Source organism: Geotrypetes seraphini, chromosome 2, assembly GCF_902459505.1.
Source record: "Geotrypetes seraphini chromosome 2, aGeoSer1.1, whole genome shotgun sequence".
Lineage (NCBI taxonomy): Eukaryota > Metazoa > Chordata > Amphibia > Gymnophiona > Dermophiidae > Geotrypetes > Geotrypetes seraphini.
In genome coordinates, this window is record NC_047085.1 from 428,814,199 (window position 1) to 428,837,873 (window position 23,675).

Genomic DNA, 23,675 nt, shown 5'->3' on the forward strand with positions numbered 1-23,675 from the left:
GGACACGGGAAAAGGTCCATTTTCAAAAAATACATCCAGCATAATTTTTTTTCAAAAATTGTCCAACTGTAGTCCAGCCGTCTGATCATCCAGACCACTAAGTCGTCCATCTTTATACCGCATTTTCGATCAAAAATTCATCCAACTCAAAAACGCTCAGAACTAGACTTTTTGGGCGTGGGAGGGGCCAGAAAAGTAAGGGACTGGACACCCAGACATGGCAACAGAGTAGTGGGGCACTGCTGTGAACTTCACAAAAAGGGTGCCACATAAACATCTCACAACAGCTCCCTTATAGGTCATGGTGAGCCCCCTAAAACTCCCCCAGAATCTACTAGACCCACCTATCTACCACCCTGGTAGCCCTTATAGCTGCAGGAGCCACTTATATGGCAGTACAAAAGAGTTTTGTGATTTTTTTTTGGGGGGTGCACATGTTTCTCCATGAATGCAGTGATTAGAGTGGCTTATGGGCCTGGGTCCTCCTCTCCATGGTTCACTAAACCACCCCCAAGATCACAGAGAAATTACTGACCCAAAATCACCAAAGTAGTCTGCCAGTTTCAAGAGTTCTTCTTTCATTGTAATCTTCTAATTATTAGATTATTTCTTCACCCCAAAAATAATATGACTACAACAGGATACTGTAATGATAATCATGTATGTACGAGTAAATACCCCAAAAGCAACTTAACTCATGTTCAAGGCAGTAGAGCAAGAAAAATAAAATAAAATACCATATAATCCTTACTGCAGGATGTGTCAAACGGACAAGAGATGTCATCAACTAGTTCCATCTGTATGTCTTGTTGAATTTTGACAGCTTGTTACAGAAAAGATCAGAATTTCTCCAGGACTGCCACCAGATATACTAACAATTGTTCCCCATTTTATTTCTATGGTGGAAATGCTTAATATGTAGGTACCTAAGACTTGAAAGGCTCTTTCCCCATTTTATTTCTATGGAGGAAATGCTTAATATGTAGGTACCTAATACTTGAAAGGCTCTTTTTCCCAAAAGTAAAACTTTTAGCTCAGTCAAAACGAATGAGGAAAGCAGTTCATTTATCCATTAATGTTCAGATAGCTTGTTCTTTCAAAAAGCACATGGTGGCAACAAACGCATTTCCTTAAGGAACAATTACCCTCTGGTTACTAATTATTATTCTTAATGTCAACATCTCTAGCATCCTAAAGTAAGAAAATCATCATAAAGGACATTTTGGCAAATTCATATCTATATCTCTCATTTTTTTTTCTACTTTGGTAAGTAAAAAGTGAGTTGGATTAATGTTTAAACAGTGCTTCCAAGGTTTGAACTGAGCTTGAAAAGTTTATCTTTATGTAAATCCCTTTTTGTCTTTAAGCAGTGTGAGTAACAACAGGAATATCAATTTCAATGGCAGACATGCGGGATCGTGCTGAATAAGAGGGTGTGATATAACCGTGCATGCTGGGAGCCTGAGAATATAGAGGCTGCCAGATTGGGGAAGGCAATGCCTTGCATGCACAGTACCAGAGGAACAACAGAATGGAAGTGAAGAACATGCCCCCTGAACTACCAATTGCTACAAACACAGCAGTGTCATAGTCAAAAACAGGTCCATATTTCCTGTTCAAGAACTCATTATAAAATATGACCCAGACAGATGGAATAACGCTGATGGAACCAGCCAATACAAACAAGAAACCAGCCACAAGATGGCACCCTGCACTGTTTATGAGACATTTCACGAGTTTCAGATTTGGCACATTCGATCCAAAGGTTGTGTTACATATCCCGATCAAGCAGAGTATCAGTGCTGAGGCAGCAGTCAGTATGCTAATGGGGAGTGCAAACTGGAGGACCCTTAGGTCCAGCTGGTCAACTGTGGCATACCAATCTTTATCATACATCACGCACTCGCTACTTCCGTGATAGCGGGCACATTTCACCCACAGGCCAGTGTACACAGTCACATTCTTCTCGCTCCTATTGAATGTATAGAGCTTCATTTGCCTCCATTGAGGCAGAAGTGTAGCAGCAAAGAGTCCAGAAATTGAAGCAGTGCCACAGACGAAAGCCAGCAGTGTGGCAGCATGAACCTCTTGGCATCCCATGGTGATTTTGATGAAAGCACCACCCTGCCGAGAACTGAAAACAATAAATATAAGTTAAGAGCTTGTGGAAGTTTTATGAGCTTCTCAAAAAAAAAAAAAAAAAAAGACCCAATGTAATAACTTGCTGCAGATGACCTTATTCAGAAATGAGCCTATCAAGCTTGTCAAAAACTAAACTGGATCATGTAGTCTGGATAAAACACACATGTATTAGGCTAAGATTCAAGCTTTTAGACTTACCAGATGAAGCAGGAGGAAAATATCTTTGCCCTGAAAGTTTCAATCTTGCTAAAGATATCGTCTCTACCAACCTACTTTATCCTAGAAATTTTTATTCCGAAACCTTTGGTTCAACTAGACATTGGTAGCATTAGGCTCAGAACAGCCAACATGTGACCATATGAAGAGGTCTCACTAAAAGTAACCTAATCCTTGTGCCGACTGCTTTCATATGGAACAAGAGGCTGCATCAGCTTAATCATTTGTCCCTTTCTTGTTCATATCAGCCCTTGTAATTTAAGATTTTGGTTTTCTTCACAAATAATGTTCTAGTAACTTATTCCATGTGAATTAACACTAGTGTAAGTCCCTTCCCAAAAGAGATTACGGGCATGGTCATGTAGTGTGGACTGTACGCAAGTGGTGATAGGTTCAAACAGCAACCTAAAATCATGATAGCAAAATATAGGACATACTTTCTGCTGCTGTGCCAGACACATACAAAAAATAAAAATAACATTTTGCATTCCTGAAGCTCCTAATGTAAAAAGTGTGCTTGATATGGATTAGATTTACTGCATCACATTTGCCTCATTAGAATGAAAAAGAAAAACCCTTCAGAAAGGATTCTGAAGATCTTTTTTCACTGTTGTCAATACCGTGAGAACACAGAGCTGTACAGGCAAAAATAAAGCTGTTCAGTACGTCAAGTGCTTAGAGTGGGTTTACATCGCCATTCTCACAAGAACTGTAGAATACGGCACTTTTCATGGTTGATGGCACCATTAATAGGCATAATTAATTCAGCTTTTAAAATTAACTAAGAAGCCTGCAGACATATTGGTGCTTTTACCATAAGTTCTACATAGTTCCTTTGCATGAAGAAAGATGTAGCAATATAACACACTAAAATTTGTAGAAATAATCTTCAAACGTTAGGTGTCAGCTAAAATACTTCTAGTCTCCACAGCCACTCCTCCCCTCTTATGCCTTTAAATAGCAGGGAATGAAGCCATCGAAAGAGCTCAGCACTCTCCTGCGGGTTCTTTGTTTACAAGGGTTTGGTTGGACACCTCATGGAAAGAGGAAGGGGAAGGACCTATAGTGCAACAGGAGCTACTTGTCCTGGGCTTTTGAGTTCTCCTTCAGCCATTCATCAACAATTAGCAGAAGCCTGATGTCTTTGAGCAGCAATACCACCATTGCCTAGGCTGAATCAAGGAAATGGAAGAGCCATCGGGGTAAAGAGAGTCTCCCTTACGCTAAGATATTGAAAAAGAACAAGCATGGTCTCTGTTTTACACAGCAGCTCTTTGCCTACCCAAACTCCCATGTTTGAGAATTGTGTGGAGCTAACTCTTGCTTAATATAAGCAGATGCATAGTATTAAGAATTAAATCGCACATGTGGCTCAGAAGTAGGGCTCCAGAAAAAGGAGGACAGATTGAGACATCTGGGTTTTACTTCCATTGATTTCAGTGGAAGTAAAGCCTGGATGTCTTAATCTGTCCTTTTTTTCCTGGAGCCATATGATAACCCTACTCAGAAGTCTTTATAATAAGAAAATATAAAAATAGAAGTAAACAGATGAGCCGATGAGGAAGCACAACGGTGGAAAACTCTACAAGTTGTAGAGCTAATTTAATTATGTTTGTGTTCTACCATGTCTCTATAGAGATGCTATTTTAATATACATTTTTTTTCTTTTGAAAGTGAGGGTAACTGTACTACTGTAAAAATACATTCACTGAATTAAAATTTAACAACCTTGGACAAGAGACTTTCAAGTTCTAAGAATTAGTTTGACAAAAAAATCACCTCATTTCCTCTTTTGTTTTATTTCTATTTATTAACATGGCAACCATACTACTTTTATCCAAGCTCTATGAATGGCGGCTGAGCAGGAGCAATTACAGGCCAGCCTCTGTGTGTATGAAAATGGACATTAATATAGCTGGTCTATTTGCTGAGATTCTGCATCCTAAGAACTATGCTAGCTTCTACCTAGTAAGAAGAGAAACTGTGTACTACAGCAAGCATCCTAACATGTAAGCAATTTAAAGCACTCAGCTTAATCTAGCTTTCCTGCTTGGTAAATTGACAGTTGTTGCATAGTTAATATTTCAGGTATTTAGTTTAAAATATTGTATATATTATAGAATAATTTCTATTATCTTTGTTCAACAAACCAAGCAAGTGTACAAAGATGCAGCAACATCTTTTCATCACCAGCAATACCTCCTTACTGCCTACACCCAGGGTGGGATGACTTGCCCTTGGTACACCTCTGACATGGTCAAATACCCTCTATCTTTGTACTGCCAGAGGTAGACTAGATCAAGCATTTGATCAATTTTGCTTACTGGGCAAGAACTGAATGTTATTTACTTTGATTTTATATTTTCAGCAGAAAAGAAAGTAATAATGTCTATTAACAGGTCACTTGTGGGAGCTCATATGAAATACTATGCTCAGATCTTGAAGCTGTATCTCTGAAAGGAGACAGAAAGACAGCAGAGGTAATCTAGAGGTGACAAAAAAAAGGAGTCTACGCTAGGGCCCTGATTCTCATAACGACATTCTAAGTTAGGCAGTGGTAGGCACTATGCCACCGCCTAACTTGTTTTAATTGTGATAAACTGCGTGGTAATTGACTGTATCATTTAAAACCAATTAAAAACATACTAGAAAAAAAATGTAGGTGTTGCAAACAACGGCAGCCACCTTCCATCCATAGAGGCACCTACTGGTGCCTACATCAAAAGTAGGCATGATTTACGCCAGAAGTGGATGTAGGTGCCAATAGACATCTCTATGGATGCAATTCTTGTCGAAAGTAGGTACCGGAAATGTAGGCCTGTAAAACCCTGGCCTACATTTGATGTGGCTGCGATTCTGTAAATGGCACCATCGTGGGATGATACATGAACGGTGCCGCTTTTCTGGGTGGCCACTGATAACGGCACCGTTTACAGAATCTAGGCCTAAGTGCCCAATAAAATAAAATGTAAGGATTTAACTAAGTATACCCTAGAAAAGAGAGAGGCGATATAACAAGAGGTATTCAGACATCTCAAAGAAGCAAACATTCATCAGTGGAATATAGTTTTGTGAGAAGAGGTCAAAATAGTAAGCACTCAAAACTATACTAGAAAAAACAAGGCATCCTTGGTATATGAGTATATAAGCAAAGAACTTGAGATATGGCAGATTCTGACCTATTGCATAAAGAATAAGCAGACATGATTGCTCTCTTTGGCCCTTTTTTACATTTATATTCTGTATTTGCACATTTCTGTAATTATTCAAGAGATCAAATGTATATATAAGCATTGATTCCTAGAGAGGAAGTAGCAATCCCTAGAACAAAGTATTATACGAGAGTTCTGGTTCAGTTAAATTAGTGTGCTTGTGCAGCCTTCAAGCAGCAAGGATTAACGCATAGAATCTGTTCCCATTAAAAAAGAAAAAAAAAAGGTTTCCTGCCCCAAACAGCTGAGTGGCAGGAGGCTTTCCCTTGCCTCTCTCCTGTTCAGGTTTCCCCTGCCAACTCTGCGCATGTGTGAGAGTCTCTCTCACAACAATAAATTGGACGGGTGAGTTGGGGATTGATGAACCTGTGCATGAATCACTTGCATGCAAACTTTTTAGTACATGAATAGCTCTTTTTGAATCGGCTAAAAATCGGATCTGAGCAGACTCTTTAGTGCAGCTGGGCCTATTATTGCAGAAATAACACTAGATACTCATTCAACTTTGAATTACCTTCTGAATTTACTACTTGGGTTTCCCAGTGTTGTTATCAAGGGATTAAGGGATTGGGACTTGTACACCGCCTTTTCTTAGTTATACAACTACACTCAAAGTGATTTTATATACAGGTACTTCAAGCATTTTTCCTATCTGTCCCAGCAGGATCATAACCTAACTAATGTACCTAGGGCAGTGGAAGATTAAATGACTTGCCCAGGGTCACTGTCAGGGAGCAACATGGGGTTTGAACCCACAACCTCAGGATGCTGAGGCTATAGGTCTAACCACTAAGCCACATTTTCTTTGGTACTTAGTAATAGTGCTGCGCGATTTGCCGATTCGAATTGTTTTGTTTTCTTAAAAAATAAAAAAAATCGGGCTTTCAGATTCACTGACCAACCTTCCTCCCTGCATACCTTCAGCTCTCTGGCAGCGAAAAGCCTGTCCTAAGTGCTGCCTCTTGCTGGCCGTCCACTGCCGCTGCAACTGCTTTAGAAGGCCTAATGTCAGAGTTCATGGGGGGAAGGGTGGGGGGTGGGGGGAGGGTCGGACAGGAAATTCTGCATAGGCGCCAGTGCTGTGGGTACCCTCAGCGCGTGGCTTTAAGGAGTTTTCCAAAGCCGGCATGTTTTCCTCTTCTTCCCCACCATCGTCTGGCTTCCCCCTGGCCTCCTGGTCTTATTTTCAAAACTAATTATGGCTTGAAGAGGATCCTTGGTGATGTAGCGATTCGAGCAGGCTGCCGTCAGTCTCTGCTGCATGTTCTCTCTGCCGTAGTCCATCCCAGACCAAAACAAGATGTGATATCAGAGGAGGGATGGGACCGCAGCAGAGGATACGTGCAGCAGAGGTTGACGGCAGCCTGCTAGAATTGCTACATTACCAGCGATCCTCTGCAGGCAGTAATTAGTTTTGAAAGTGAGACCGGTAGGCCAAGGGAAAGCTGGATGACGGTGGAGAGAAGGAGGAAACATGCTGGCTTTTGGAAGGCCCCCTGGTGTAGTTATTAGAAGTACATGGAGAGAGGGGGTTCAAAGATAGGGGCATATGCTGGAATGAGGGTGGGGGTGAAGAAATAATGGGTCTTAAAACAGAGGAGAGGGAGGGAGAGAAATGGTGGACAATGGAATGAAGGGAGGGAGGGAAAAGAAAGTGAACCCAAAGGATGATGTGGCGGGAGGGGGGATAGAATACTGAATGGAGGGAGTAGTCATTAGAGAAATGCTGGCCTGCAGAGATAGAGACAAATAAAAAAAGGAGAGGTGCCAGACCTCCGGGGGAGGCATTCTCAGCCTTCTTTATACAGCATAATTATTTCTAACTTCTGTTGGGTTGGAAAGAATAACAAGTGGGGAAAGCATGTGGAGCATGATTCTTGGAATTCTTTCTAACTAGTCTGCATGTAAATGTGTATATGTGTCGGGGGTAGAGGAGTAATGGGTTTGTGGGTATCAATATATGTCTATGTTTACCTCTTATGTGTTAGTGATTATGAAAGTAAACAAAGGGGGAGGGTAGTTTGAAAAGGTAGTTTCTTAATCACTATCGTACAGTAATGTGTGTTGCAGCTTTTGGAATTGCATCTCCCAAAGAAAGGTATTGGGGAATATTTTGGAGGGAGTTATTTAATTATCTGCCTCCCACCAGATGCAGAAACTTTACTTCTGCATCCCGAGTCATCAGCATATCGCACAGGGCCCCCCATGCTGGGCTGTAGCGAGCTATGTGCGGGCATGCGGCTGCACAGGGTACAAGTAGGTAGGGGTTCCAAAATTGTGACCTATCCATTGCCTTCCCTGCTAATGCAGGGGGTGAGACAGGAGCTTTAGGGGCCATGTCAGACAGGGGGCATTTCCAGCTTGGGACGGTTCTGTACCCCCCCCCAAAAAAAAACCCCCATATATATCCACTCATATGACCTCCTTGTCACTTATAACCCTTACATTTAATCATTCAGTTCCCAGAAATCTAGGGTATTATCTTTGGGTGCTACATATTATTTGATATTTCCCTACAAATGTATAATTAAATTCCAAGATCATGAATATATTTTTTGGGATGTAAACCAGTTGGAACAGTTTCTAATTCAAAGGGAACAACATTAGTATAATTGACTCTTGATCTTTTAGAGAGTAGTCAAAGAATTGATTCATCACCGCTATGAGGGAAATATAGTGTTTGTTTTAGTTTCTTTTTTGAGGGAAGATAAATTTTCTGTAGCAGTGTATTAACTTCTTGATTATTTTTTCATTTTGATGTTTATAAAATATGAAATGGTCCTCCATTAATTGTGGGCTAGAGGGATAATGATGTTATTTTTGAAATATAATTAAGGTTGATAACATTTTTTTATTAATGTTTGTAAATTTCCATTTCCTTGCTGTATTGGCAAAAGTTTGAAATAAAAGTAATATATATATATCTAGTATAATAAAACACTAAGCGCGCATGCGCACTCTTACCTGCGTGTTCCGTGATCTGTATATCTGGGGCCAGCAAGAGTGCGCATGCACACTTTGACCCCCCCTTCACTCACTGTAAGGAAGGAAGGCAGTTCGTCGTCGTTGACCCCCACCGCACCCAAACCTCCGTTGAGCCTCCCATCCGCCCCCTCCCACTGCGAAAACGACCACAAACCTCCGCATGTTTCCATCTCCCCCCCCACCACTACCGCCGCCATGCAGCCGACCCCATTGATGACATTATCAGAGACAGAGATGCGGCAGAGGAAATCGGCAGTAGAAGGCCGCGAAGCAGCTTGTTTAAAGTGCTGGGGACGCTGCTGGTGCCGGCAGATTTGTAGATCGTCTTGCGGTGGGAGGGGTGGATGGGAGGGTCAATGGGGTCAGCTGCACGGGGTGATTGTGGTGGGGGGGGGGCTGATTACCGGTTCTACTGCACAGGGTGGATGGGAAGAAGAGAGGGAAAGAAAAATGCCGGCTTCTACTGTACAGGGGGAATGGGGGAAGGTAGAAATTGAAAGATGCTGCTCAATGGTTCTACTGCACGGGGGGATGGGAGGCAGGCAGACAGTCTGGCTTTGAGGGTGGGGGTGGGTCAAAGTCTGAAAGGCAGTGAGGGGAAGGAGACACTGGGGGCACTAAGGACACAGGAAGGGGCACCGAGGGCACTAAGGACATGGGAAGGAGACACTAGGGTACTATGGACACAGGAAGGAGGCACTGGGGGCACTAAGGACATGGGAAGGAGGCACTGGGGCACTAAGGACGTAGGAAGGGTACTAAGGACATGGGAAGGAGGCACTGGGGGCACTAAGGACATAGGAAAGGGCACTAAGGACATAAAAGGCACTGAGGGCACTAAGAACATAGGAAGGGGCACTAAGGACATAGGAAGGAGGCACTGAGGACACTAAGGACATAGGAAGGCAATACTAAGGACATAGGAAGGCAACACTGGGGGCACTAAGGACATAGGAAGGAGGCACTGAGGGCACTAAGGACATAGGATGGGACACTATGGACATAGGAAGGGGGCCACGGAGAGACAGGCCTGCATGGCGCAACAGAGAAATACAGGCAGGGAGACAGGCACAGAAAGAAAAATAGATAGACAGGGGGCCAGGGAGAGACACAGACAGAAAGAATGACAGACAAGACAGCGTCCAAGGAGAGAGAGACAAAGAAAAAAAACCAGACAGACAGACATCTACTCTAGCACCCGTTAATGTAACGGGCTTAAACACTAGTATATATATAAAAACATTCAGTTCCCAGTAACTGGGTATTCCTTCATCCATTCAGTTCCATCACCAATAATTTCTCCCTATTCACACATTTAGTCTCCCCTCCAGTCTTAACTATTCCTTCCACTCAAACACACACTCCAACAGAAAAACATTCCATCATGCAGCACTTGAAAAATGCATGCTCTCAGTTTTACTTTTTCTTTTGATTGCACTTAATTCTGATCTGTAAAGCTTATTTTCATTTTAAAGCTGATATGTTTTTTCTTCTTCTCCATTCAGTGATATATGGAGAGGAAGAATATACTTTTCATTCAGTAGCACTCATGACTTTTGCCATGGCTGCCAGAACCAAGTGCATTCATAGAAACTAAGCTGGAAGGAAGTGTCATTCATTGCCATCTGTTGGGGATTGCTGTTAGTGTCTGAACAGTAAAACATACTGGCTTAGACAGGCATATTTCACTGCTACATTTGTTTGGGTTTTTCAGTTTTGTTGTTAAAATTATCTAGTTTTGTTTCTGTGTGTTTTAAATAAAAAAAAATAGAGATAAAATTTTTGATAGGACTTGTGATCATTTGTGGTTTTATCAAAATAAAATAGTTGCAACTTGCTTCTTCAGCCTCTAAAAACTTTGCTATTCTCACAATATTTAAATAGTTTGCCCATAAGACCTAGTAACCGTTAAGGCAGGGGTAGGGAACTCCAGTCCTCGAGAGCCATATTCCAGTCGGGTTTCAGGATTTCCCCAATGAATATGCATGAGATCTATTTGCATGCACTGCTTTTAATGCATATTCATTGGGGAAATCCTGAAAACCCGACTGGAATACAGCTCTCGAGGATCGGAGTTCCCTACCCTTGCGTTAAGCAATACAGGACTCATTTTTACGGTAGGCTAGGCTAAACTCTATTACCCTCCCTTTCTCTTATTTCAATGTGTATTCTGGTCTTCTGATTTCTGTTAACCGAGTCGAGCTCCGATTGGAGATGACCCGATGTATAAACTGAAGATTAGATTAGAACATCACAAAAAATTCTGAACATAAAATTAAAAAAAAAAAAAAATCACAAAAATTGCTGGAAATTGGTAAGTTCATTTTTAGATAAACTACTGCAAATGGGGGCTGGCTTTGCAGTAAGCCTTGTGTGAAAATTTAAATTCCACCTTAGTAAGCTGCTGCAGTGTAATGCAAGGCAACTCATTACTGTGAAATTTTGCAAGAATGAACATGCAAATAAGGCTTTAAGTTGGATTCCGGAGGCAGACAGTAAAATGGCTGATGTCAAACAAAAAGCAGCATTTCAGAGGGTAGTTGAAAACATGCTCCAGGATTTTGGTGCACTACTTATTTTTATATCACAGTTGTCATGATCCAAGACATGTCCCATCTCTATTTAATAAATATAGGACTTCATTTATAGATAAAAAGCAAAAATATGGATCTGTATTAGGAAATATAGGCCCTCTTTTACTAACCCGCAACAGAGGTTTCTACCGCAGCCCAGATTGCTCTATGCTGCGACGCTGATATGAATACTATGAGCGTGGGCCACGGTAGAAATCTCTACCATGGCTTAGTAAAGAGGGAAGGGGGGGATAGTGACTGTTCTCTGCTCTACTCCAGGCTTATCTCCTCTTTTCCTCTTCCCTGAAAGCTACTTGGGAGGATGGGGATGGAACAGAATATTCCTGCTGCTTTGGAGTCTGAATAGAAATGGTGGAATTGTATTTCAGGCCATCCCCCCCCCCCCCCCCGAAAATAAACTCTTATTAAATGTTGCCCTAAACCACTTAACCTTGGTTCCTTCTTTCCCTTACTACAGTGTATCGCAAACTGTGTGCTGCAGCATATTAGGGGTGTCACGAGACACCGGTGAGGAGGAGAGGGACCAGCACCGGCTGACTGCCTACAGGACATGCCTTTCACAGCAAGAGGTACATCCTGTAGGCCAGGGCTGCCCAAGTCCGGTCCTCGAGATCTACTGGCAGGCCAGGTTTTCAGGATATCTACAATGAATATGCATGAGAAAGATTTGCCTGCACTACCTTGTTGGTATGCAAATCTCTCTCATGCATGTTCATTGGGGATATCCTGAAAACCTGGCCTGCCAGTAGATCTCGAGGACCGGACTTGGGCACCCTGCTGTAGGCAGTCAGCCGGCACTAGTGCCTCCCCCCCCCCGGCATAGTAATAGCTCAGGGCCCCATCTGGAGGACGTCTGCGCCCTACAGATGCGGCCCCAAGTTTAGTGTGCTGCGGCTTCAAAAGGATTGCGAGACACTGCCTTAGTAGCTTCAGGTGTTTCCGCTAAATCAGATTTTTTTAAACAAACGCTTCATTTATGTTTTAAATTCAGAGGACTACATACTAAGACTTCTCCAACTGCTCAACCACCATTTAAGATTCCCTAGATCAGGGGTAGGCAATTCCGGTCCTCGAGAGCCGGAGCCAGGTCAGGTTTTTAAGATATCCACAATGAATATGTATGAGATGGATTTGCATGCACTGCCTCCTTGAGATGCAAATCTATCTCATGCATATTTATTGTGGATATCCTGAAAACCTGACCTGGCTCCGGCTCTCGAGGACTGGAATTGCCTACCCCTGCCCTAGATCATTGATTCTAAAACCCGTCCTGAGGGATACGCAGCTAATCGGATTTTCAAGCTATTCCTAATGAATATGCATGAGGCAGTTTTGCATGACTGTCACCTCTATTATATGTAAATCTGCCTCATGCATATTTAATAGCTGGTTTTAAGAATTTGAGTTAGGCATATTCACTAGAGATATCTTGAAAACGCAACTGGCTGGGGGTCCCCCGGGATAGGTTTAAGAACCACTGCCCTAGATCTCTTTCCCACTTACAAGTACAAATACGAACAGACATCACGACTCATGTGTTCTTCTTGATGTAACAACAAAGGCCTTTTTCTTGATTTTTGGATTTATCCTCTCTTCCTTTCCCCCAAAGTTTGGCCCTTAAGGTTCTGAATTATTTGGGCTGCATTTCCAAAAGATCTATCTATATATCTAGGGCGGATCACAAAATCCCAATGCTAATAAATCAGCCAGTGCATAAGAAAAGGTGAATCAGAATCCTCATTTCTAATGAATATGTGGGTGGCTTTGTGGGGTTTTAAAAAAATTCACAAGGACTAATTCACATTTTGATGATTACCTATACGTTTGGCAACAAAACATTGCTGGAAATCTATACTGAGCTTGGGCAGAAAGTAAAGACATATGTCTTCACTATAAGCCTTTACAAATAAAAGTGTTTATCTTTTGTTGGCGCATTATAATGAGTATTTCAAAACTTCTCCGTTTACTTTTTTCTCTTTTGCATTATTTCCTTGGTTTTGTCTGTGCAGCTTTGTAACAGGCAGGTGACCTGGATTGTAGCTCTAGCTCCTTTGAGGGCACAGTTGCAGGGAACTGCCCTGGGTCAGAACTTCAAGTTTTCTGGAACAGCCAGGCCCCAAAGTTAAGGACCCTTTCATTGAAGTGCACTAAGCTGTTAATATGCAAGTTGACATGCACTGTTAGTGCACAACTGGAGTGAATGTTACCACACTAGCATGAGAGCATGTGATAATTCACATACTAACTGCATACCATGTTGTGAGGCAGGTTATATGCATAGAGGGTGCACTGCAGCTATTGCAGCATGGATGCATTGCATATGTACTATCTGTAAGTATACGTGCCACACAGCAATATGTTTTTGTGTGGGAACAAGCTGCAAATGCCCCCAACAGTCATTGCAAAGATTGTGAGCTCACCAGGACAGACAGGGAAAATGCCTGAAGTATGTATGTAAACTGCTTTGAGTGTGGTTGTAAAACTAGAAAAAGGCGGTATACAAATCTCAATCCCTTTCCCTTTGTAATTACTGCTCAGTAAATTCAAAAAACTTTATTGGTGTTTTCATGCAACTAAATGTTTTTCTAGCCCTGCCAGTTAAACATATCTCTTAGTCATGGCTAGATTATCAGAAAACTCAGTTCTAGCAACTGAGGAGGTAGGAATGGCACATTAAGGAACATCTACACCAGGGGTATCCAACCTTTTGGCTTCCCTGGGCCGCATTGGCCGAAAAAAATGTTTCTGGGGCCGCGCAAATGCTGGCAAGACAGTAAACACCCGGGGGCAGCAGAGGAAAAAACTGCATCGCCCTCGACCTGGGCCACATAAAATACTTCACGGGGCCCCATGCGGCCCTCGGCCACAGGTTGGACACCCCTGATCTACACCAGTGTTTCTCAACTTCTTCAAGCCAAGTACCCCCTTAGTCTAATAAATATTAACTGAGAACCGCCACAGACCCCACCCCCATAATAATAGTACTAATTGTAATGCAATTTCTTCCATCCATTTTTCATATACACACAATATAATCTTAATACATAATGGCAACCACAAAATAAAAAAAAAAACCAAAGTACACTGTACACAGAGAAAGTGTTAATTATTTATATTCTTTTTTTTATCAAAGAGGTCAAGGCAGATGACTTTAAAATATGCAATGTCACCTCAGTAACAACTATAGAAAAATACACAAATGTAGTGCAAAATATAGACAGCAGATATAAATTCTCAAAACTGACACATTGTGATCAGTAAATTGAAAATAAAATCATTTTTCCTACCTTTGCTGTCTGGTGATTTCATGAGTCTCTGGTTGCACTTCCACTGTGCATCCAATATTTCTTTCTTTCTGCCTCCTGCACGCTTCCTCCCCTCCAGACTTCATTCCATTCCCCAACCAACATCTCTCTCTGTGCCTCCATGAATCCAACTTTTCTTCCTCTCTCCTCCACCCCCATTGGCAACATGTTTTCCTCTCTCTCTCTCACTGTCCTTCTTTCATTCCCTCCCTTGCTGCAAAGGGAGCAGAGAAAGAGAGAGAGATCCAGGATTCATCTCTCCCACTCCCTCTACTGCTACATCCAACATTTCTCCCTCCTTACCACCAGTCCAACATCTCTTTCTCTCTGCCTCCTGCACGCTTCCTCTCCTCCAGTCCTCATTCCCTCCCCCAACCAACATTTCTCTCCTTCCATGAGTTCAACTTTTTACTCTCTGCCCTCTCCCCCGAGTGTGACATTTCTCCTTCCCATCCATCTCTCTCACTCTCTCTCTCCATGAGTCCAACACTTTCTGCTTCCTGCAGGCTTCTTCTCTTCCGTACCTCACTCCCTTCCCCAACCAACATCTCTCTCTGTCCCTTGATGAATCCAACTTTTTTCCCCTCTCTCCTCCACCCCTCTCTGTCTCTCACTGTCCATCTGTCTTGAGAGATACAGGCATCTCTCCCACCCCCCTCTACTGTGACATCCAACATTTCTCCCTCTCATCCCCCAGATCATGTGCAGTATTTTTCACCACTGCCCACCAGCCCCATGCCCATTTCTCCTATGACCCATCTTCAGCATAATGCTACATCTCTCCCTCCATCACTATGTCCAACATTCCTCCCCCTTGCAATCCCCTTCAATCTGTCCCTCTCCATCACCATATCCAACATTTTTCCCTCTCATCCTTCTCTCCCCATGTATCTCTCCTCTATGACCAATTTTCCTCTTTCTTCTTTTCCCCATGTGCCAACATCTTTCCATCTCACTCACACTCAAACCCAATTCTGCCTTCCCTTTCTACTCCCTTCCTCCTATGTCCCAAGTTAGTGCCCCATCCCTTCTGGGTCCCATGTTCATGCCCCCTCCCTTCTATCTGTGTTGAGTTTGTGCCCCCTTCCTGCATGTAAGTAGCCGCCTGTCCCTAGAAGCTGCCTCTGCATCTGGGGATCCTGCCTTCCTGCCCGTCCCCCGCTGGGGTTCCCTCCCCATCCCCCAAAGCCAACCCAGTTCTTGTTCAAGCCACACTTGATCCTTCAGTCTTTAGCAGCACTCCTTGTATGGATGGCATAGGCAGCGATTCACAAGCTACATGTAGCTGACCCACAAGCCTTCCCTCTGACATCGTAGAGGTTTCCAGGTCAGCTACTTATGTGCAGTGTGAAAATCGCTGCTTGCCCCATCCCTGCAAGGAGTGCCACTGAAGGAGCGAGTGTGGCTCGAAGAACTGGGTCGGCTTTGGGGTAGGGGGGAATCCCCAGCAGTGGCAGGGGGCGGGCAGATCTCTCAAAGGGACTGTAAGAAAGCAACATGATTAATTCTACCCTCCTGAGGCTGCAAGCCAGTTCCTTTATGCTTCTCAGTCTCTCTATGTGAACAGGACAATCCAGGAACTGTTTCCGATGCTAGTTAAGCAAATATAGGCAGGGATGCTAAACCTTGTTTCTCTACAGCACATTCTGAAATATGACTAGCCAAGAAACTTATTTTTCAAAATAACTATTTTCTTTTTTCAAATTTTCATAACTTCTGTATAAACTGCCTCTGCTTAATCTTCTTCAAAGTCCCAGCGTTTCTCATTGTGTACAATGCACTACACTGAGGGCATCGAGGTATAGCACAAAGATACAATTATTTACGTTATAAAAGAGAATGCAAATTTGTCCCCTGATTATACTTGAAAAGCACAGCAAGCAAACTGCAAAGCTGGCAGTATTAGGTAGCCCCCCATCAAGCAAAACATCAGATTATAGCAGATAGAATCACATGCAATATGAATAATAACAATAATAAAATACTGAACCACCAGTGATAAGTAGTCAATACCTTATAATACACCTACATTAAAATCCCATGAGGTCACACCCAGCCTAATTAATGTATGTGCCACATGGATATGTAAAGGAACCAGAGAAAGCTGCTTATTCATGTCACAACATCGAAACAGTGTCTGGGTGGTGATTATCAGAAGCTAATAAAACCACTCTTTCAAGCTCGAAGCGTTTACCAGAGAAAGGTTGAAGCTGATCAAATTCATGTATGGTTATATAACTACACACTTAAGAAGCCTTCATTGTCAAGTCAAAAATAAAACACTGCAACCACCCTTTCCCCTTGTTGCACCCATTAATGCTGTTAAAGGTCAAGTAATAGCTCTAATCTTTGTTTTAATAATAATAACTCCAAAACCATCGGGGTTAAATACAGGGTATATGCTTCTTCCATTACTAAAAATAACAGGACTTTTTCCTTTGCAAACGCTAATATTCAAAAAATAAATTCAACAATTATTTTAAAAAAATACATCTCCAAACATTTGATATTAATAGTACCTACCAGTTCCACACACACTGCAAACACATTAACAGCAAACAAGGAGCTTTACTCCCACATGCTCCTACTGAGCATGCATAGGATACGACGAGCCCTTCTTGGAGGATGCTGGGATTGCAGTCCGTTGTCTTGCACTGAGTACAATGTACTCAGATGGAGAGACTGCAAATCCCAGGATTCCAGCTAAGCATCGAAACACCCAACCACTGCTTTGGTGTGGTGGGAGGGGCAGTGGGGAGAGGAGAGCAGACGGGACAGTGAGGAAGTGTTTTTGCTACTTGAAACCAGCAGTGCAAAGGGAATTTCCTCACCTGGCCATTATTTGCATGCCTGTGGAAATAGTCTGAAAACAGCGTTTTATGCGGAAGGGTAGTGCTCTCTTCCGCTTTCATTTATTAGTTTGAATTTAACTCACATATTTTCATTTCACTAGTACCTCAAGGAGAATATTCCCTGTTCCTGGATGGATGGCAATCTAAATTTTAATGATGAGGCTGTAAGGGTTGGCCAAGCTCACAAGCAACAGGATTTGAACCAGGATTCCCTGATTGTCAACCTGGCCTGGTCCTCGAGATCTACTGGCAGACCAGGTTTTCAGGATATCCCCAATGAATATGCATGAGAGAGATTTGCCTGCACTGCCTTCTTGGTATGCAAATCTCTTTCATGCATGTTCATTGTGGATATCCTGAAAACCTGGCCTGCCAGTAGGTCTTGAGGACTGGAATTGGGCAGCCCTGCATTCAGTATGCTGGTGTAAATAAAGATATAATGTACTACAAAAATATTTAGGTTAAGTCATGATGATAAAAATAAGTAAAGTCTCCATAACAAATTCAGGTGCTTTAAATAAAGGTAGGTTGGTATTTGACAAAAGGATTTGTTCCTTGACATCTAATTTTACAAAAATTGAATTTTGTTAGCTTTGCATCTGCAGTAGCTGTTAGATGTCTTTCACTTGCAGAGTATTACATTAATTCTGTGGCACCTCGGCACTTTGCCCAACCTGACAGAAACTGCCTGTGTTTGCAGCCAAGCTATAGGGCAGAGCTTTATACCAGCTAGAAGCCAACTGAATTTTAGTATTGGTTTCGGTTATGGCGCTGAAACTGGCCCAGAAACCTTTTTGTGCCTGGTTTTGGTTTCAGCCAAAAAGTTATTTTAATTTTGGTCATGTTTTTGGTTTCATCTGAAAATGACCACATGTTTTCAGTGGAAGCTGAAAATTTGAGTTTTGTACTGTTTGTTACCCTGCCTCCCAGACCCTCACCCCGCCCGGCCCTCACCCCGCCCTCCCTTACAGTCCTTGGTCTAGGGATGTAGTCAGGGTAGGTTCAATCCCATTACTCCTGCTCATTCTGGCTCTGCTTTCAAAATGGCTGCTGCAACTAGGGCATTGTTCTTGCCCTGACTACTCCACTAGACCACCAAGGATTGTAAGATAGTTGGGGGGGGGGGCTACTCTTTGTATTTTTTTTTCTTTTGTGCTATGATTGCATATATTCCATGCAATAGTGGCACAATAGTGTATATACTGAATAGAGTGCTCCAAATAAATGCTTTAACAGAAATTTAAGTCTATAACCTTCATTTTACTAAGCTGCGGTAGAGGTTTCTACTGCGGTCCAGAGTGCTAAATGCACAGACACTGCTCCAATGCTCATAGAAACATTTAGCGCCCCGGGCCATGGTAGAAACCTCTATCACGGCTTAGTAAAAAGGGGGTTAAATTTGGGATTGTAAGCTCCTTAGTAATTAGCCTCTCTGGAGTTATGACATCACCTGTCACTCGAGTGTGGTATAAAGTCAACCACTGCAAAAGTACTGTGACTTGTAGTTTCAATTTTCAGTAGCTAATTTGTTTGGGCTAATGTAGTGATGTAGCAAGATGAGGTAAGAACTCCAGCTTGATAAAGATTGATATGTTAATGTTAATTTTGTTCGATATACGTACATTTGGTTTGTCTTTATAATATGTATGTTATTTTGTACATCGCTTTGATTTTAAGCAGTTTATACATTTAAAAAAAAAAATATAAATAAATATATATACTGTGGTAGGGTGTTTCAGTTTTAGGGGTAGATTTTTATTTTTTCAAACTTTACAAACTACTAGTGAACAAATTATGCAGTTTTGTATGCTGAATCTAAAGCTATCTTCAGAAACTGGTTAAAGTGAGGTACTGATGCCCCTGCACAAAACTGGTGAGAACTCATTTAGAATATTTTGTACAATTCTGGGGACTGCACTTTCAAAAAGATATAAACAGGATGGAGTCAGTCCAGAGGAAAGCTACTAAATTAATCAGTGATCTTCGTCATAAGGCGTATGGGGACAGACTTAAAGATCTCAGTATGTACAGCATACTTTGGAGGAAATGCGGGAGAGTGGAGATATGATAGAGACATTTAAATACCTACACGGTATAAATATGCATGAGACAAATCTCATTGGAAAGAAAGCTCCGAAATGAGAGGGCATAGGATGAAGTTAAAAGGTGATAGGCTCAAGAGTAATCTAAGAAAATGTTTTTTTTACAAAAAGGATGGTAGATGCAAAGAATAGGCTCTGGTAGAGGTGGTGGAGCGAAAGACTGTCTGAATTCAATAAAGCGTAGGACAAGCTCCTGGGATCTCTTAGGGAGAGGAGGAGATATTGGATGCTGTGGATGGGCCTTTATCTGCCATCATATTTCTATGTTTCTACCTGCATCAAATCACAGATGAAATATGTAAAAATTAAGTACTGTTTATTTGAATGTATAGATAATCTGAAATACATCTGTAACCACATACTTGTTTTCAAAATGTCATTTATACAGTTAATTTAATGTTATTTAACAAAATGCAGCAAAGAGACCATATCTTATTTGCTTCTGTTTTGGCTCATGAGCTCCCTGCTGACCAAGCAAGCTGTAGAATGAAAAGCAAGTTTGACAAATGGCGCCATTTTTCAAACTTGATTTTCATTCTACAGCTTGCTGAAATTATTTATACCACGTGAAGCAGTGCTGAGTTCCCAATGAAGAAGGTTTTTCCTTCGAAACGGAGCCCCGTTGGACTTTACTAGCATGCGGAGCAGTCTTGGGTTTTTGAATCTTTTCCAAGCCTGAAGATAAGTACTGTGTTTTTTACTATTTTTGTCCAGCAGTGTTGCGGTTACACCGCTAGTGTGGTGACCTTTAAATGGGACGTTGATGTGTATTACCTATAGCAGCAGCGATATATTATTGCTTAGTCACTGATATTATTTTGCACATTTTTGCACTATCACTCTGAATGATGATAAGGGCCCAGGGATGTACCACAAGTTACCCTTTTTGGGTTATTTAGTGACAATCTGTGTTAGGGGTTTTTGTGATTTACCCCAGGTGCGAGTTGTGATAACTGAGGACCCTTCGTTTTACACTCAATTGTTCCTTAGGTTGTATTTCTATTATTGAATATATCTGCTGCTATTGGTTCCACGTATAGAGGGAGAGATCTTTTTGGTCTCTACAGTTTTATCTTTCCCCTTGGGTTACATATTTTGAGAAATGTTGAAAATCTGTGCATTAGAAAATGAAACTAATGTGCTTATGTCAATAGGGGTGTATAAGTAAGATAAATTGATAATTGAGATAGAAAACGCATTATAGTATAGAAACACTACTGATTTCTTTGGTGGTGAAAGTTCAGGGTCTTCTATCTCAGGGTCGATATGCAATTTTGCTACAGTTTGACATATCAGCGGCTTTTGATATCGTTAATCATAATATTTTGATTTAGTTAGCTAATATTGGTCTTAACGGAAAGGTATTAGACTGGTTTAAAGGATTTTCAATGTTAAACTAAACTAAACTAAACCTTAAGTTTATATACAGCATCCTCTCCACGGAAGTGGAGCTCGGCATGGTTTACAATATAAGAAGAGAAAGGAAAAGGTTTACATGAGCTTATATATAGAATATATATTAAGATCGTATCGAGTCCATAATGAGGGCAAGTTTTCACCTATCTGTTTGTGGGGTACCGCAGGGCTTTCCATTGTCCCCTATTTTGTTTTACATTTATAAGACTACTTTTCAATCTTTGAAACTATTTCCAATCGAAACAATTTATAATTATGCAGATGATATTTTTATTTTGTTGGAAGTCAATCCTTCTCTGAATAGTTTGAAATCAGATATTAATTCCTGCATCTTAAGAATCCAAGATTGGGCATTTTCACTGTGCATGAAATTAAATACCACTAGAACAAAATTACAGTGGTACCTTGGATTACGAGCATAATCCGTTCCAGGAGCATGCTCGTAATCCAAAATGCTCGTATATCAAAGCAAGTTTCCCCATAGGAAGTAAGGGAAACTTGCTTTGATATGTTCCCACCCCAAACCTTCCCCCCCCTACGAGAACCGACATTGCTCCTCCCGAAGGCCCCCTCCCGTGAACGGGCACCCTCCCCCCGCTATCCGGCCCCCCCCCCCGCCGCCATCATACACCCCCCCCCCCCGCCGCCACCTGAGATCCCCTAACCCACCCGAACCCTCTTCTTACTTCCCTCCGCATCGGCATCGCCGGCATCAGCATGTCCTGTGCCCGAAAATCTGCTTCCTGTGCCGGGCCTTGAGCATGCGCGCACAGGAAGCAGATTTTCGGGCACAGGACATGCTGATGCCGGCGATGCCGATGCGGAGGGAAGTAAGAAGAGGGTTCGGGTGGGTTGGGGGATCTCAGGTGGCGGCGGGGGGGGGGGGGGTGCCCGATGGCAGCGGGGGGGTGCCGGATTGTGGGGGGGAGGGTGCCGGTTCTCGGGGGGGGGGGGGCGCTCGTACAGCGAGGCAAGCTCGGTTTACGAGGCACCAAATTTGTGAATGTTTTGCTCGTCTTGCAAAACACTCGCAAACCGGTGCACTCATAAACCAAGGTACCACTGTATTATGGTTTGGGCCAAAAATTGAGCAGTTGCCTAGCTCAATTTTGTTAGCCTCTGGTAACTCACTGAAAATTGATTTTTCATCTAGAATTCTGGGTTTTATTCGTTATCTAATCAAATTAATCATGTTACTAAAAATGCTTTTAGAAGAGTACCTCATCTTTTTTTTTCAGCAACATTTTGCAGTTTTGGTTCAGGCCATTATTTTATCTCAGTTGGACTATGGCAACTCGCTTTATGCTTGTTTAAGTAAATGTAATTTGAGGAGGCTACAATTTATCCAGAATACGGTAGCTAAACTGATATACGGTAAACATAAATATGATCATGTCACACCTTTATTGAGATCCCTTCATTGGCTTCCCGTTTACTGGAGGATCCAATTTAAATGTGCAACTGTAATTTCCAAAATCCTGTATGGTATTTTTACTCCTTTGGTTCCTGTCTCAATTCACAAGAAATTTCTAATTCTAGGAGCTCTCAGAAATATAAATTTGGCTCTCCCACTGTTAAAGGAATAAAAACTATGGCCAATTTTTGTCGATCAGTTTCTTTTTTTATTCGTAAAAGTTTGGCATGACCTTTCTTCTATAATTAGAGTTTTCTCTCATCTACCCACTTTTCATAAAGTACTGAAGACATATTTATTTCAGAAATGTACTAATGATCCTTCTTTTTCAAATCAATCATAAAAGATAAAATTCTGGCCTAAAAGATATAAGGCTCCTTTTATGAAGCCGCATTAGCGGTTAAACGCGCGTAATAAGGCGCACTAATTTGACGGCCGCGCCAGCCGCTTCTCTTGAGCAGGCGGTAGTTTTTCGGCTAGCGCGAGGGTTAGTGCGTGCTAAAAGGTTGCGTGCGATAAAGCCACTAACGCAGCTTCATAAAAGGAGCCCATAGTTTCTGTTCTAATCCTTTGTATAATTTTATTAATATTTTGTTAACAGAGTCGAGCCCTCATGTTGGGATGAATCAATATAAAAACTCAGATTAGATTAGATTAATATGCAATGCAAACACATAAAAACTATTACTTGAACACTTAAACATTTCAGTAATATGTATATTTTTGCATAATTTTATAGAAATTCCAGGTAGGTAAATAACATTACACAACATTTAAAGCTAGTTGTTGATTTGCCACATGAAATTGTACCATTTTTTCATTAGTGCTTTTTTAAAATAATTATGACATCTCCATAATTGACACACACTATTATACTAACAAGGTTATATGTGCATTTATAGTATTTTATTAAGTCTCTGAAGCAGCACTGGTTAGCTTTGTCTGTCTTCCACACTAGGGGCTCCTTTTACGAGAGGTCATTCAGAAAAACTGAGAGGAGACAGATTCAAAATGAATGCAAGGAAGTTCTTCTTCACTCAGCGGGTGGTGGACACCTGGAATGCGCTTCCAGGAGAGGTGATAGGACAAAGTACAATACTGGAGTTCAAAAAGGGACTGGATGACTTCCTGGATGCGAAGGGGATTGCAGGGTACAGATAGAGGGTTACTTACAGGACATTAGGTGATTAGGGTATGAACGTATTAGGTTAGGTTAGCAGGAAAAATTGCTCCGTGGAACGTTGCGTTAGTAGGGTTTTGCGTTGCACGTTCTTGTATCCCAGAAATGCCGCAAATCCCTGAAGAAGCGTGATAGCGAAACAGGGAGCCCTGTTAGATTATGTGGAAGTGTGTTAGTGGTCATGCTTGAATAGCTCTAAGCTTATCCTCCACAGAGCAATTTTTTCTGCTTTCCAACCTCAGGACTACGTTCAAACA

General features: G+C 41.9%; 2 protein-coding genes across 4 annotated transcripts in view; one reads left to right on the top strand and one right to left on the bottom strand.

Moving 5' to 3' along the window:
- Positions 1-23,675, top strand: part of ADAM22 (ADAM metallopeptidase domain 22) — a 486,564-nt gene that overhangs the window by 189,386 nt on the left and 273,503 nt on the right. The window lies entirely within an intron of this gene.
- On the bottom strand, positions 378-17,130 carry LOC117354199 (claudin-12-like). The gene is made up of 2 exons (XM_033931247.1): positions 16,978-17,130; positions 378-2,134 (listed from the first exon to the last, which is right to left on the bottom strand). Exons 1-2 carry the CDS (start codon positions 17,001-17,003, stop codon positions 1,363-1,365), a joined length of 798 nt encoding a protein of 265 aa, XP_033787138.1. The 5' UTR covers positions 17,004-17,130; the 3' UTR covers positions 378-1,362.